A 16,815-nucleotide genomic window follows, 5' to 3' on the forward strand; every position below is an offset into this window, starting at 1 on the left:
TTAGCAGCGAGTGATTTGGGAGTGGTGGCGATACTAATCCAACGTGTAGTTGAGCCCTGCCTAGCAAAAGACATTAAAAAAGGAAAAGAAAAGGCAATGCAAGGAAGTACTGAAAGTTCGGCCAATTGGCAGTAATTAATTCACAACTCCGGGGTGACAACGAGGCAAGCGGGAAAGAACTAAAGTTGACCTGCATGTGCCCGAGTTTCAAGATATCATTAGAACTACACAAGTTACGTAAACATATTTACAACCTTTTTAATGCTGTCGATTTCTTCCTTTAGGAATGAACATGCATTACGTCAGATGGTACAAAAGCAAATATTAAATCCAATGTGAAGGCGCATTCCCGCTTCTTGAGTTACGATTATCTTTGGGAAACTTCTAATTGGCAATCAGCGTTAAAGGTGGCTGGATCAGCTATTTCTGTCCATATTATTATATAAGACTGCTATAGTTATCATTTTACACCCATCGTTATTTGGACTAAATAGTCTAAGCTTGAGGAACGCATGGCGCCTGGTAGCTTATAGGGGCTAAAACCTTGCGCTACGAAGATCCATAATGTTGGTTTGATTCCCTGTCATGAAGGTCGTACTTCAATAGGATTGAAATGCGAGGGCACTCGTGTGGTTAGATTTAGTCGCACAATATTTTGAAAGCACTACATTTGCACCGACAAGCACATGGAAGCCGAGCGTGAAATCGTAAGTTTGAGCGTTACCACAGGCGAAATTTTCCATTTTCTTTCTACTTATATTTGCATATAGAAGTCATACTCTGCCCAGGTGGCGCTATGAAAAACGCCGCCACCAGCGCCCCCATCAACACACCCGCCATAAATGGGTAGTGCAAAGCGAGCCGTCCGCAAGCCAACGTGCATAGGCCCTCCTCTTTCGCTGGTCTTGAGGCGTGGTTTCCTGAAAATCAAGAACCTGGCAAGCTCCTTCCTGCAATCTAGCCTCGCATCAGAAAAGTAGGAAGCTCATTAAAACGAACATCGGGTACAATGTGAAAGATGTTTCAGTTATTTCGGCGTACTTTAACTATAGCAATTTAAGTGTAAGCGAGCATCGAATGACATCGAGTTTGAGGCAAACACTCCCACGTGCGTTTGTTACGCCTAAATGCGTTAAACGTGGGCATACACAAGATTACAAAGCGATTGATTGCATACACGAGCAATTCATTTCACGACCAGTGGTATAGGAAGCTCGCTTTATTCGGCACAAATAGTCCGCAATTTTGGCCTTTGCAGTTCCATTTTCTATCGATCTCTCGGTTCCTGTGCGTTGAACACTTTTATTTCGCATGCCAGAATGCTCTGTTGACTGTTGTCATCCGTTGGGATACACTGTAAACGGGGATACATCCGTGTCCACTTTCTCGGTGTATTATGAAAGGCAAAACCGAGTCCTTTGAGATAGCTCCGCCAATCGCGGAGACCAATGGCAAGAGAAAAAGTGATTGTGGTCCCGATCACCTTGAGATTTACCTGTATGACGTACGTGTTCATGTTTGTGCAGTTAAAGCCAGAACTTTGATCCTTCAAAGCCGTATACGTGCGTTATGCTCTGCCACTTCAGTATATCGGTGGTCGTGGCCTGTGCGATGTTTATCGCGCGAATCACCAGTTTACTGCTGCAAGGCGCGCACTACAGTCAGAGGCTCTGTTAAGCTTCCTAATCAAAGTTACCTCAGTTTTCCGTCAAAGCTACTCAAAACATTAACAAGAGACCTATATTGTCAGACATTCTCATGCGAACGGCTGTGAAGAATGGGAGTAATTCACTTGCCCAACACGTTCGCAACTGCCCGTATCCAGCCCCCTCACCGTTCTGCTTGGCGAAAGCTGCGGAAATCAGTAAAACTGAAGTCATTTGGTCCGTTGCCCTTCAAAACTCAACAGTAGCGTCCACTGGGGTATTTTTCGTAGAGCATGGAGCCGTTGCGTCTGATCTTGTTTTCTCAGTTGTTCTGGCGAGTGAACCGACCGACACTTTAGGGCGGTTCAGTGACGCGTCCGAAAATCAGAGAGAAATTCGTAACTCTTTTTCCAAGTGTTCAATGCGCAAATACGTCTGATATTTAGCTCAATCATTGTTTCTTACGCTATAGTTGCATCTGGTAGTGCAGCAAACTGTACAATGGTGTCGGGATTTGCACTACCCAAAACAGCGTCGGCAGGTGGCGCTGCGTGTCCGCAAAGCTCCAGAGTCTGATGTGTATGATCAGAAGTTCGAGTGCTTGGGCCTCGAAACTCCTGGGAAGGTACGGGTTTGTGCCAATATTAAGTATGTTTAACGTTGTTGAGCCTTCGTATCAAAACGTACTACATTATAAATAGATGATTTTCGTGGGATATAGCCATAAAATGGCTAGCATTATTATGTTAAACATGTTCCGACGGCTGAATTTAAACTTTAGAGCCTCTGGTACTGAAGTCAGGTGCTGTCACGATTACACCACAGGTCATTAGAGCATCTAATAAAAATATTCTATTTTACTTAATGTATTAGTCAGAGCATCTTACAGATAATCAATTCCGCCTCATCAGGCGGAATAAACTAGCTGTAGGAATATTCCGCTTTCAAGCGAACGCGTTAGAATAGCTGACACCTTCTTGACCAACACTGAGTGCCATCGAGTCACTGTCAAGTGTATTGTGAGTGCATATATAAAGGTATACTCTGCGAACGACCATGTTACAGTATTTTACGGGAGGCAGATTGGCGCCGTGACCTTGGGCTGTGGCACCAATGTTTGAATGTTGTGCCACTTTTCTATACCACGATGCCAAACGATAAGGCCATTAAATTACGAAGGAATCAAACCAACAGTTTTCACGCGTGTGCATCATCTACTCTATAACTCAGCTAAATTAAAGTGGCCCGGTATCGGCATGTTAATCTCCAAATGTCGTCGGAAGACGCTAGTCATGCGTGTAGAGCGAGTGAACAAAACGTTTATTTGATGTTCTGCGCAAGAAAATCGATTCATGGTCTTGTTCACGTTCTACGACTAAAGTCACAATACTGTAGTCACACCATGCGTTAGGCTTACGGCACCATCGACCATGTGTGATGATCGTAGCGAAAAATATGAATAATACAAGGAGAATGTCATAGCCGTTTGCGTTGAGTTTCGATAGTGACAGGTTGAATTATATAGTATTTCCCTATTTCACTACACAGATCGATCCAAGGATATAAACGTGGATATTAAGAGTTCTGAGTGCCTTCCAGTGTGCTGAAATTCACTGGTGCGCGCTGGAAACAGCATTTTTTTTTTGTGAATCACCTCGAACATCTGAACAAACAATTGCAGAACGCTTTACTGCATATATGTGTGGTTATTAGGTAGCGTTAATCACTCGTGGTGTGTCCAAGCATCTAAACGTACTCAAGAGCAAGAGTATAATCACATTTTGCTCAATCATGTCTGAAGAGTATATGGGCATTTCACTCTCTCAAAAAGAGGAAGAGTTGAAAGCTGTTTCACCCTCTCGTTTCATAGAAAGTGAAAATGAATTTCACTTTATCTGACGTTTTGGGAGAGTAGAAGAACACTCTGAAGAGTAACTTGGCTTTTTCACTCCTACGATACCTTCCTCAGTTTTAGAGTGTACTTATCAGTTTTATTCATTTTCGATTTCCACGTATGTTAATTAGAGACAATGAAACGTTTCGTGTAGCTGCCACCTTCTTTCGACACTCTATCGTTCACAGAACACAAAGTCTCAATAATGTTAATTTTCATGATCTTGTTTTTCAGAGTCCACTGTTATTGTTTTTGTTTCAGTGTTGCAGTGTCTTGACAAAGTTCCTCACAATGTACAGATTCTTCCTTTTTCCATCTTTCAGACAGGCTTCCATATAGTTGTGTATGTTCCTCTTTATTTTTCACTTCAATTTCATTATTTTCTTGCTTTATTCTTCCCATTTTGCACTGATTTCTTGTTGTGTGTGTGTTGTAACTCTTTTATATTTTATTTATTTCCTGCAGAGTTTCTGTGTTGTATTGTTCATCTTCATTGTTTTATTTTTGCTTGTGCCTGCACTAAGACATCATGCTTATTTCAGGACACTCCTCTCGCTTTACTTCTTGCTTCTTAAACAAGTGGGATATGATGACATGTGGTTTTTTTAATCACGTAAAGCTCAATAATACCTCACAACATAAAACAACACAAACATTCGAGGCTCTTAAGCCGCCTATAAGAGTTGAACGTAATAGCGATATCCTGTCCCTGTAGTGCCCACTTAGTGCCTACCTTTTTAGTGTATGATAGTACCAAAGGAATTCAAATAGTGTATTACTGCAATTTAATCAATAAAGTTAAACGTTGTTTGTGTCAGTGAAGATTTCGCAGATGCCTGCATTCGGTGTAATGGTTAGCATACTTTAGAACTTGCTATGAACCCACGACGTGGACTTAAGGTAGTACGGGCAGTAACGTGAATGCCTTTTATTAATGGGTCGCTGGTTTTAAAGCATGAAGTAGTTGTCATAGTCACATGTACTGGTGCCCGATAGCAATGTACGCTTGTACTATGCAATACTGAATTATTCCACGTTTTACTGTCAAATCTGTATACAGGGCGCACGCTGAGTGTTTTGAAAGCATGAACCTATTTGCACTGCATTTCTAAGCAGAGAAAGTTATTTTCACTGTATTTTCAAGCAGACACGTAGCTGATCATAAATAAAGTGAAAATAACTTCCTCTGCTTAGAAATACAGTGGCAATAAGTTCACGCTTTAGCTTGGCTGTTTCGCTTGAGTTTCTCCATGTTATAATGAGGCGCAGCTATCATTGCTTTCGCAATGTGTACAAAGCTTACGCTGTGGCACACGGTACTCTAAGCCGTTGCTTCTGTAATGCGTAAGTATAACCTGTTCTGGTTGCGATGCACTGCCATTAAAGATTTGTGAAAAAAGTGTAAAAAAAAGACGTGTGGCTCTGTACTAGCACATCTGCTTGCCACGCAAACGACGTGGGTTCAATCTGCAACCGGGTCCGGAAATATTTTTTAATTATTTTATTTGCATCTTTCTCAATTTTTGGGTCGCGGACAAGATGATGATTTTTCGCTCACAACCAATGACGTCCACGCATACGCCGATGACACCAACACCGGAATTTCTGGAAAACAAACTATTTAGAGCAGTGGCGTTAAAAAATGCCACAGAGGCATTTGAAATAGTAGTCGATTGCACACACACCTTTGCGATAAAGCAGCTACAACGTTATAATTACGTTGTTAACACCTAAGAATGCCAGTCTTTTCGAGCAAAAAAAACGCAATGCTATGAAATCTCACTTTTCCACGGCTGTTCTTTAACATGCACCAAATGACTTCTTCATTATGAATCATCGGCAGTCCAATTTCGCTGAAGTCGATTTCATCCGGTTTCCTAGTGAGTCACTAGGAGGGCATTCGATAGATGAGCGTGACATGTATGTTCTTCAATGCGTCCACCATCGCATGCAAAAATTATCTGGAGAATTCAGGTTCAGGGCCTGTTGTGCGATTCACAGGGGAGATCTTTTTTTCCGAAATTTCGTGTGGCGCTATTCATGAAGTAATTCCTTGCACTGTTTCTCTCGTTCTCGTAGGAACATAGGCACAGCCAGCTTGGTGGGTTGAATGCCTGCACTACTCCTCCCCCATCTCCCTTGAGTTCGTTTATTTGCAGGAGAATCTATACGCGCACAAATAAAAACACACACACGTTCAAGCATGAGCACAAAAGTATTGGTATTACAGATAAAAACGAGTGAGATTAGCTTGTGGCACTTTCTTCCAACAAAATGGGTTCGGAAATATTTTCCCGTGTCTTAGGGAAGTGCAAATGAACAGAGTGAGATAAAATAAAAGAAGTCTGTGAGGGAGGAATTTCATGTGCTACCGTTGGCTATTCCGAAATGAGGAAAGAAAAAGGAATCAATCCACGCTGAATTGAATCACCCGGAAAGCCAGCCCATAAGCGTCATAGTGGTTTATAGCGATGACAACAGTGCACCTGCAAAATCTATTTCAAAACGATGAAGTCAGAATGTGTGCCGCAAAATTTTATCCCACGCAGATGTTCTGCAACGCGTTGATGCGTGACATGCTCAAAAAACAAAAACAAAAAAAAAACGCCAGGCCTTCGCGGACAACGCAGCTCAATCACAGCGAAAGCTAGAAGAGCGCCCTTTCAGAGCCGTTTCTAAACACTCATTAGGTAACTGCTGCAAGCGCACTTGCTGGGTACCCACTAGGGCAATTATAATAATAATTTCTGGGTAGTATGGGACGGCATTCGCTATGTTATTTTTCGTAATTCTTCTGAGAAACATGGTATCCACTAAACATTTGCAAGAAATTTTGTGTCAATTGTTCATGCAGACACTGACGACGATGAGGAATTATGGTTGTAGTGGGTATGCGCCACAGTTAATAGCTGAACAAAAACAAGCTTTTGTAGTGGATTGAAGCGTTCGACGACCCACTTGTTACGCTATTCGCACTGTGCGATGACTGCTTGTTTTTTCTCTGTTTTAAACCGCTTTATAGGTCTTATAACACGATCCCTTTGCCGACATCAAGCCTGCCTAAGGCAAGTTTGCCAACACGCCTCAAGCACCGGCGTGACTCAGTGGTAGAATACTGGGCTGGCACCCAGCAGACCCGGGCTCGAGCGCCATTGGGTCATTGGTAGTAAAATTTTTTTTTTGTTAATTTCGCGCGATGTGGTTACGGACACCGGTGACAGCGGTGGACAACTACGGTGCGGCGCGAGACCCGAGTTGTGATCTCATTCGGTTTTGCTCTCTTAGCAAATCAACATGCATTGTGTGCAAAGCTCGGAAAGAACGTTTCAAAACAGCAACGCTATGGGGATCTCTGGCAGAACTGACATTCCAGTGTATTGCAGCAAATATCTTGACGCCAACAATCAGAAAAGCTGTTTATTGATGCACTGTGGGGAAAAAAAGGACACTCTAATTTCTAGATAATTAAATCGCTGCTCCACAAAATACTGCTCCACATAATGCATTTTAATTTCGCTCCATAGCGTTGGTTGTTGTTTGCCTATAGCGTTTCGTTTAATGTAATTCTCTTAATGCGGTTGCACATGTAAGCTGTGAAGCAACACAGGTGCGAGAGAAACTCGGCCTGCATAACAACAGTGCACCGCGCTACGTCCGGCATGCACAAATTACTCGCGACAGTTTCTCAGACTCGTCCTTTACTACCTCAATTATCGTTTTGAAACCAAGATTTTATGATTGTCAGCTCAAACAGCGCCATATTATACTGCCACTACATACAAGTCACGTCAGCTTGCAGGTCTTCGTGTCTATTGCCGCGTACATTCTCGTGCGTTCTGTGTCGCGAAGATAAATAAAATGTAGCCCCGCAATTATTGGCCCGGCAAATCGGCCGCAACGACGTGCGGTTGCGCGCACTCTAGATCACATGAAACCTGCTTCTCGTCGAGATGCACATACTTAATAGACATCGTCGTTCATTTACAGAGGGTTCCAGCAACTTCACCAGGCCTCAAGAAAACACACGTTTAAAAGTTTAGGCAGATCATTAAATTTAAGCAATTGAAGTTTAGGTGATCTATACCGAGTAGAATTTTGCTGATTGCTCACTACCCGGCAACCACAAAGGTAGGCTACAAAGACTTGCAGATCGACCAACGTGTGTTTCTGGAAGGCGAAGAGCTATGCACCTTAGCGCGCCAATCAGCAAATGTGGCAACGAAACGATGGTTACACCAATTGTGGGAAGCCACACAGCACGGTTTTCTCGCCCAGCCGTTCGGAACACTAACGCAAAGCAACAGATCGCTTTAGTCTGAAAAAGTGCTCTTTCTGAAGTGTATTTTGTCACTAATTTTACGACCACACTTTGAGTATTAGCAGAGAAAATGACGCGAAGCTTTCATCTTGAATTTCGTGCCAAACTTCAAGAAATTCAATGTTATTGTGACGCAACCATTTCCAAGGGCTTCATTTGTTTTTTTTTTTTCGTACCTTCGCGTTCATAACTCTATGAACTTACTATATTTGGCCTCTAAATCTGTTACAGAATATAACAGAACGCATTTTTTGCAAATTAAATGATACAGGTGCTAAGCAGTGGCGCCAAATTCAGTGATATAATGGCGAGCTGGTGAAGCTGAGGTTGGCATCACTGCCTCCGCTTTCATTTAGCGCCTTCCCTGTACCTTACCGAACGTCCTGAAGCTGAAGAAGACGTGTGGTAGGCAGGCAACACCAAGAGTATTGTGGAAGGCTAATTGACGCGCGGGAATTCATTTATCTGAGAGGTGCTCTTTTCTTTAAAAGTTATAAAAACGCACCTGCCAACATCAACAACGTTGAGCGCTATCGAACAGCCACGCAGATCCTGCTGGGATCGAACGAGCGGCCCTTTCTTTTCTCCGTGGGACGAAAGGAAGGGTAGGGGCAAGGGGTTTTCCGTAATAACTGTCTGTAGTTGCGTGGTCTCATTCTTTAATCAATCTTTCAGAAGTTTTTCATTCAAACACCGTGGTGAAACATTCCTTTGGTTGGAACGGCGCTTTTCTTTTTCGACTGGGTTTCCAATGGATTGATTCGATCTCACAGATTTCTGCAAGAGCAGGAAATAAGGAGCGATAACCTGGTCGTAAATTCACACCATATATTTAGGTCACGTGACCTTGAATTGTCGTCATTCCTTGTTTTGTGTATATATTTTCGCGGATTTTTTTCCCGCATTTCTTCTGGCTTTTAAGCATGCCTGCCGAAAACACCCACACCTTTGTTTTCAGCACCAATTGTAAACAACGTATCGTTGCTTCGCATATTAAACGGCACCTTTATTTACAAAAGAGAAAATGAGGCCATCAAAGCTGGTGTCCGGGTTTCGACTCTTCTTTTGGGGTTCCCTGTAACCAGAGCGTGCCAGAGGGGGCTCGCAAGTGCAAAACTGGAAGTTCGCGGCAGTGGTTAGTCTGTATTGTACAACTCGCGGAATCTTTGGCGAACCCCAACCCGTGACGACGGCCCGAGCGACCATCACTTCGCCGGTTCCGCGAAGATCATCCCCGCTTGCTTCATTTTAATCTCATGCGTTTCCCTGACGCCTTAGCTTCCGTTTACACGTGCGTTGCTGAAGTGGTAGTCGCCAAAAATGCAATACTCGCTCAGTTATGGGGACTACCAATAAACTGCAGTATTACTGCCGAAAAAAAAAGACAAATACAATGTCAGTCAGAATCGAACCACGGAATTTGCAATCGGGCGTCTGATTCTTTCCTACCATGGATCATTTTTTAATTTATTTCCTTGTAATTGCAGTCTTATGTATCATGTGGTGCGTGCTACATTGGACAGACTGGAAAGTGCCTCAACGAGCGCCTGCGCGAACACGCACGCAATGTTGACAATGGTAATAAAGGCTTCTTGGCTCAGCATGTCAGCAGGTGTGCTTGTCCTACGCTGTTTGAAAATGCAGTACTATTGTATAGACACAAAAATGATCACACGCGCATGCATATTGAAGCAGAGAGAACGGCTAAAGAACCTGACAACTGCGCGAGCAAACCATCGGTTGCCCTTTTAGAAAAGGAGCTTCAGTATCTGGCAAATGGCGTATGTGTGTAATGCATCTGATATTCTGCCTCGTGCTTCAGGTATATAAAGTTTGACGTTTGCTCGAATCATACTTTCCTTCCTTTCTTTCTTCTTTTTCCTGTTTGTCATATATAAATGCAATGCGGGATGAATGAACCTTCAGTTGATAGTCTGCGCTTGTCCTTATCTTTTTGCCGTCCATGTTTTCTACCGCGTAGTCTATACTTAGATCATGTATCACCAACTGGTGCAATCATCCGCTTTGATCAGCAGTATGCACGAACGATTAACCATATATTTTTTCTTCTTCTACAATTTTATTAGCGGTGCGAGTGTTTGACGAAGCTAGCTGGGTCTTTTACTTTGTTCTTTTTAGTATCACTGTTGAGTACAAACACTTTCTCACCACTTCCGGTTGAAACTTACAGAACCACCAACCAGGGGAACAGGTTTTTCATACATTCGCCATTTGTTTGAGTAACATCGATCATGGCCGAGCTTTCGTCGCGCACGGCCATATTGCAGACGTATGTGCTTGGCCGCAACAAAAGGTCTCATTCGCACATATTTGACAATGCTTGGCACAATCACGTAAATTTTATTAGGTCAGTCTCCGCATTTTAAGAGGTTAATGAACTTACGGTGAACATTGCCGTGGAAGTTTCGTATCCTCCCCCACACAATAGTAAAATAATTGTTTCTTGGGACGTTTTATACAATATTGACTGTATATATTTACTCTCATTTTTACAATACGTGTTGAAGCCGAACCAGAACATATGAACGAGTTCCAATGGAAAAGTTGGGTTGAGTATAGTGTGGTAAACGACACACTGGTCCACCGTGAGTGCACATCCAAAAACATCCTACCTCGAATCGAGGCAAGCATTTTGTGTATACACTGTAGTGACGTCTGAGCGTCTCGTGTAACGAAGGTGCTTTCACCCTTTAAAAGAGACACTGCAGTGTCAACTAGGCACATTAAATAGTAGATATTTATGACTTGGTGCTTATTTATGGTAACTTACAGCACCATGTGTATCGTTTCGTTTCGCTCATTCCGATATGGAACAACATGGTCGGCGCATTGCCATGCGAACGCCACCAGAACAATGTTCTGTTCTTCTATAACTGTTTTGCTGAGGAGGTTCATACTACCCATAATACCCTTCACCCTTATACATAAAGTAGAGTGGCCTGCCAAATGTCTAACTTAAACGACTTGTGTGTTTTAAATAACACATTTCAACGTGCATGTGCCTTGATATGTATTATTTGGCATACGAAATATATTACAATGGTAAAGTGCTCACTTCTCCACTAAATAAGAATTACAATAATTTATGGTGTAGTATGCGCCGTGTAATTAGCACCTGTAATATTTGCCCCAATAGTATTCTAAAAACGTTCTTTTTATGAAGGCCGCTCTTCAAGCTTTCGCGGTGACTGTGCTGCGCCTTGCGAGTAGGCCATGGCAGTTTGTTTTTCTTAGATGAGCTGGTATCTTAGTGACGTAAAAGTTGTTTTGGAGTAAAACTTGAAGATAGAGAGTATGAAGCACCACTTAACATCTTTCTGGCACGATCACCTATTTTAACAAACTTGGAGGTGACAAAAATGGTATCAGAAAAAGAAAACAAGAGTGGTAAAACAGCCAGAAAAAAATGTGTAATTTTTTTCGACTAAGTATAAGTGGTTCGTTGTATTCAACGCTTTTTGCTAGTCGCAAAAAAAAACAAAGAAAAACCGTGAGCAGTGCCTAAATTCTATCACGCAAAGCTGTTAAACTCATTAATGGGCAATCCATATTACATGAGTGCGGAGGACGTACTGTGGATGTTGTGAAACCATTCGGCCTTCCATGAAAATGAACAGGCTCACTCATATCCGCTGCTTACCCGCAGCAATGCGGCTAAGCGGTAAATTACCGAGAACTATACACCCCGTGAAATGACGACTTGACGGAAACTACGAAGCAGAAAGAAATGAACATGACAGCGCCAAGCTTTTCACTTTTGTGAAAGCGAGTACCACAGAGGTTACGTGATTCATAGAACAAAATGTGACGAGAAAGAAGTTAGCGCTACTAATTCACCTGGACGCTAACACGTGAGTTAGAAGTCTTGAGTTGCGTGCAACTATGGATTAGAAACCAAAGTGAATAATTCTTACAGATATAATCGGGCCGATGGTGCTCAGATATAACAACGCGTCGCAATGGTGTACGTTGCTAAGAGAAGATCTGTTCAAATGAAGCCTGGGCTCGGCAGATTCCGAAGTTAATCACTGAAGATAGTTTACCGCTGTCCCTCTAGTGTACAAGGCTAATATATCGCCAGCACTAACCTATAGATAGATAGATAGATAGATAGATAGATAGATAGATAGATAGATAGATAGATAGATAGATAGATAGATAGATAGATAATGCCCAACGAAATGCGCGTACACTCCCAAATTCCACAGACTTAAAACAAAGCTCGAAAGATCCCAAGCTACTCATTGTATATCTATGTAAGCGTTTAGGTTTTATTTCTGGCGCACTGTATGAAAGTCGTTTTGCTGATACGCTCAATGACCCATGTTACAAAGTGACACATGAATCTTCTTACAATGACTGTTCACCTGAACGTATATGGCGTGCCTCAATTGGCTGTTTCTTTTTGTACCTTTGTGTATGGGTGACACACGGCTAAACTATTAGTTTATTTCAACTGAGTCCGCAGAGATTGAAAACTGCAGAGTTTGATATATATATATATATATATATATATATATATATATATATATATATATATATATATTAACGTCCTTGCCTTTGTTTCCTCGCTCCTCTTCCTTTTTTCCTGGCGGACAGTACTGGTGGCTGGTGGGCAGGATCAACGCGTCAGTGTTAACCGATAGACAGCCGGACTTGACGATCCACCCACATGCCTTTATATTCCGTGTCTATCGTGAGTAAAGGAGAGGTACGAGGCGCGTGTCGAACGCGGCAGCACGCGCGATGGTACGCGAGGTGCGAAGACAGTAGCCACCCGAGTGCTAGCGCACCACTCACGTAGACGCAAGCAATTGGTCGGAAAAAGGTTCGTGGCACGCGACCCGACCAGTGAGAAAAAACCCCAGAAGATGAGCTGGCATTGTGCGTTGGGACGCCGAGCTGCGAAAATGTAGAAAACGAGCGTCGCTACGGCGACGGGAGCAGCATGACCGCTTGGTTCTGAGGATGTCGGCGTGAGAGGCTCGGGGTGTCGCCGTCGACCTCAGAGGTTCCGAGTGAGGCTGCCCGCACTTGCCGCACCCTTGCACAGCAGTTCCTGGTCGACTTGCAGCTCTCCCACTTCGCGGCGGGAAGGCGACAGCCCACACCTATCAGCAGAGCGGACTCGCCATCAAGGCAGTCCATGACGAGGCTAAGCCAGCCTGCAGAAGCGTAAGAATATGACGAAGTCCGGGACACCGGCAACGGCGACGAGTGGTTTGTTTGGCGGGACCAACTGATGGCGACCGTAAAGGGTTGAGGAGAAAGTCAACGACGTACGTGACAAATCTCGGCACAGCATCGGAGAGAGGCCGACGGGAACCGTAAGATCGATCGATGGTTGAGACGTCATATTGAATCAGAAGCAGTGGCTAGGGCAAAGAATGGATTTAGAATGATGTGCATATTATTTTGCTTGTACCGTTGTTCGGGTAATTTTAAGTCTGCCAGGGTTGGTTTCGTTTTCGCTTTCAATTTTCTGCCTTTTATCTTTGGGTTACAAACCGTTTGTTGTTTTTGCTACGCCTGTCTCCCGACTCACTCAATTCCATCCGATTCAAGCACTCTTGAAATAAATCCGGGACAGAGTAAATAACGATGTCCTCAGTCAAAATCCAGAACAATGCCGTGTTTTTATCTTTTCATTTTTTATTTTTTATTCGTAATACCCTCAGGGTCAAAAGCATTTTGGAGGGAGGTGAAACACAATTTTTTACTCATACAATGTTAAGTAATAATAAAAGCTTGATAAATAACTAAAAATAACAAAATATAAGCATTGTGTTTAAACATAACGGGTAAGTGTTGGTGTTTATACAATGCTAGTTAGCGCAGAGCGAAACAAGTGATGATCGGTCAAGATGACCACAGATGCGGGAAGGGGGTTCCAGTCTACTGATGTTCTGGGAATAAATGAATGGCTGCATGTTTTGGTTAGACATGACATAACAGCAACTTTATTAGAATGAGTAATTCTAGAATATACGCAAAAAGGCTGAAAAATAAGTGCCTCGCGAAGAGTTGAAATATGATGATAAATTTTGTGAATTAAACAGAGGCGAAAGAGCATACGACGAGAAGCAGAAGACGGCATTTAAAGTGAATTTTTCATGACAGAGTGAATTTTTCATGGAAGCTAAAACCGATAAATTCCATAAAGAATGTGTCGCTCTTCGTCCTCCGCTGTCAGACCGACGTACGTGTGCCTTACTTCACCTAATCAATTCTATTTCTGCTATTGATATTCGCAAAACACATTATGTTTCCCCAAGTTCTATCTGCATGAAAAAGTTCGTTTTCGACAATGACATTCGTACCTCATTGAGAAAAACCATATGGTTGAAATTATACTCAGTGCCGCACTAGTATACCTGTTACGGGTCATTTATTCTCAGGAATTTTTAGAAAGTAAACAACATTCCCAGCGCAGTTGTTGGAAAGAAATAAAATGCCAAGTCTCGGAGACAACGCAAGGACAACGCAAAGTTTCAGCCGCAGCAGACACCATCCCGCTTTGTCGTCTCTTAAAAAGTTATCATTTGCCTCATTGTTGTCTGTTTATGTATTTACTCAGCCGCTCCTCTCTGTTAGAGGACAAGAAAAGTTCAAAAGAGAAGTAAAAAACCATTTTGAAGCCACTGCCCTCAAAGTCGTTCGAAACGCTCGGCGAATCATTGCGTCCCGTTATGACAGCTGCGGGTGGAACTATCGCCTAGAGCGTTTCGAGCGAAACCACACATCACACCTCCAGCGCGAATCATTGCCAAGTGCGAACAGGCATTTTTTTTTCTTTCCTGTTACTTTTTTTTTTCGTTTGTACCGAGCAAGCGTAGTGCACCCACCTCGAAGACAGACGTGACGCGAAGCTTGTAGAGCACAGGGATGATGACGAGCGTGACGACGGGCACAAGAAGAGGCGCCGACACCAGGCTCCAGGCGTAGTGGAATCCGTGCGCATAGTAGTGTGCCCCGAAGCCGATGACGCCGATGGCCGAGATCATGGAGGCCAGCACGGACACAGCCAGTGGCAGCGTGCCCATGCTGCGGCTTCCCAGAAACACCTCGTCGGCCGTGGACACCTTGCGGGCCCGCCGCGAGAAGGCGAAATACAGGCCCAGACCCAGGTTGGCAGCCATCAACACGCCGAACGTGATGTGCTCCACGTTCACGACCGACATTACTTCCGCAGTTGTGCTAGGTGGTGACGAGGATCGCTGCGACGTTGTCGAGAGGAGTAAAGTTTTAGCGGACGACAGCGATCGCGTTCACAGTCAGCACCGCACAGGCCCAGCTGCGTCTTTGGCCACCTGCGACGTGCTGTTCGCTTCATTTATGAACCACACAGACGAGCGAATACTGGCGCTGCCCGCGTTGTTCACCGTGCGCAAAAATAAGTAAATGATGAGCGCAATGCGCTGACAAAAAACATACGGAGTGTCAAGCATGGCCGTGATTTGGTCGTTTTTTTTTGTTCATATAAAAGGCATTCCGGTAAAACGACGAGTGGGTGGAGTGCGAGACAGGTGCACTGAACTTAACCACGCCAAAGAGGACGTTACAGACGTATAACTGTTTACCTTTATATACTTGTATGTATGAATATACATTTTTTGAAGGACATAACATAATCAGCTGGCTGTCCTGGTACGCTCGCATCAGTTCTTGTCTGTGTGCCTGTCTGTGCGCGTGTCCCTGGTAGGAGGAAAAGGGATACGCAAGGAAAAGCGGAAAGCTTAGCCAGTGTAAATGCCGGCCCGCTACGCTGCAGTGAGAGTGCGTTTTTTTCTGTATGACGTGCATCTGCATGAAGAAGTGCATTTTTTCCAACTTCGAGCAGACTCGCGTATATACGCACATGATGCAGTCACTGTGAATATAACAAAAACTGGTGCACTTTCGCCCTATAGGGGTGCGAAGACTGAAGAAAACAGCGTAGCACGTGGCCTTCTCCACCCCTTTTTTCTCCTGCTCACCCTTTCTTTTTCTTCACCTCCCCTCGATATACTTTATTAGATAGGTATGCCATGTTTCCTCCCTTCTCTTCACATTTCTCACTTTCCTTTCCCTCCTCTTTGCTATACTTTTCTATTCAAGGTTCTGTTACGCTTCAACAACTCCCTTCTCCCTCGCCAGCACATCGCTACCCTAACTGGTTTTGAGAAATGTTAGCATCGTTTTTAGGCCTGTTTTTGGAACATGATCTCGAGCGTGTCCATGTGACATACGTTGCGTGGACACGCTAAGCCAGGCCGCTACACAGCCCCGCTCTTAGAAACGGAAGATTCTTGTGGGAAAAAAGAAACATAACGCTGCCACACAACATAAATGGGGAAAACACAAAGACACTGCCACAATTCAGATTCTTGAAGAGTTCCACACCATGCGAATAATCTAACATTAGACCAAATTTCTGCATCGGCATTTAGGCAACAATGCCACTCAAGTCTTGGTCAGTGAGCTAGTGATAGATTCCATTATTTCTTTTGCTTTTCTGGAGGGCACAACTCCACCCAACTACAAATCTCGCTCGTTCCACGGCCGTTAATTTTGAAAATCAAATAATTAATAAGATTTGATTGATTGATTGATTGAGAGACGCCGTAGTAGAGATTGATTGATTGATATGTGGGGTTTAACGTCCCAAAACCACCATATGATTATGAGAGACGCCGTGGTGGAGGTCTCCGGAAATTTCGCCCACCTGGGGTTCTTTAACGTGCAACCAAATCTGAGCATACGGGCTTACAACATTTCCGCCTCCATCGGAAATGCAGCCGCCGCAGCCGGGATTCGATCCCGCGACCTGCGAGTCAGCAGCCGAGTACCTTAGCTACTAGACCACCACGGCGGGGCAATAATTCGGAAGCAATCTATGCACTGTTACATTGCATTAAACTGTTGTCAATTCAGTCCTATTCGGCAGCAACATGTAT

General features: G+C 43.7%; 2 protein-coding genes across 4 annotated transcripts in view; one reads left to right on the forward strand and one right to left on the reverse strand.

The window, feature by feature from the left end:
- LOC119161865 (zinc finger CCHC domain-containing protein 24) overlaps nucleotides 1-16,815 on the forward strand; it is a 251,549-nt gene that overhangs the window by 212,315 nt on the left and 22,419 nt on the right. The window lies entirely within an intron of this gene.
- Nucleotides 1-16,815, reverse strand: part of LOC119160952 (sodium-coupled monocarboxylate transporter 2-like) — a 171,372-nt gene that overhangs the window by 80,756 nt on the left and 73,801 nt on the right. Inside the window, exon 2 of one of the 2 annotated variants that reach the window (XM_075880192.1) lies at nucleotides 14,725-15,096. In XM_075880192.1, the coding sequence (XP_075736307.1) occupies nucleotides 14,725-15,060 (336 nt within the window). In that variant the 5' untranslated portion in view covers nucleotides 15,061-15,096. Of the gene's footprint in view, nucleotides 1-14,724; nucleotides 15,282-16,815 lie in introns of those variants that run through there. The other variant, XM_037413233.2, reaches the window with a different exon arrangement.

The sequence above is a fragment of the Rhipicephalus microplus genome, chromosome X (genome assembly GCF_043290135.1).
Source record: "Rhipicephalus microplus isolate Deutch F79 chromosome X, USDA_Rmic, whole genome shotgun sequence".
In the NCBI taxonomy this organism is placed as follows: domain Eukaryota; kingdom Metazoa; phylum Arthropoda; class Arachnida; order Ixodida; family Ixodidae; genus Rhipicephalus; species Rhipicephalus microplus.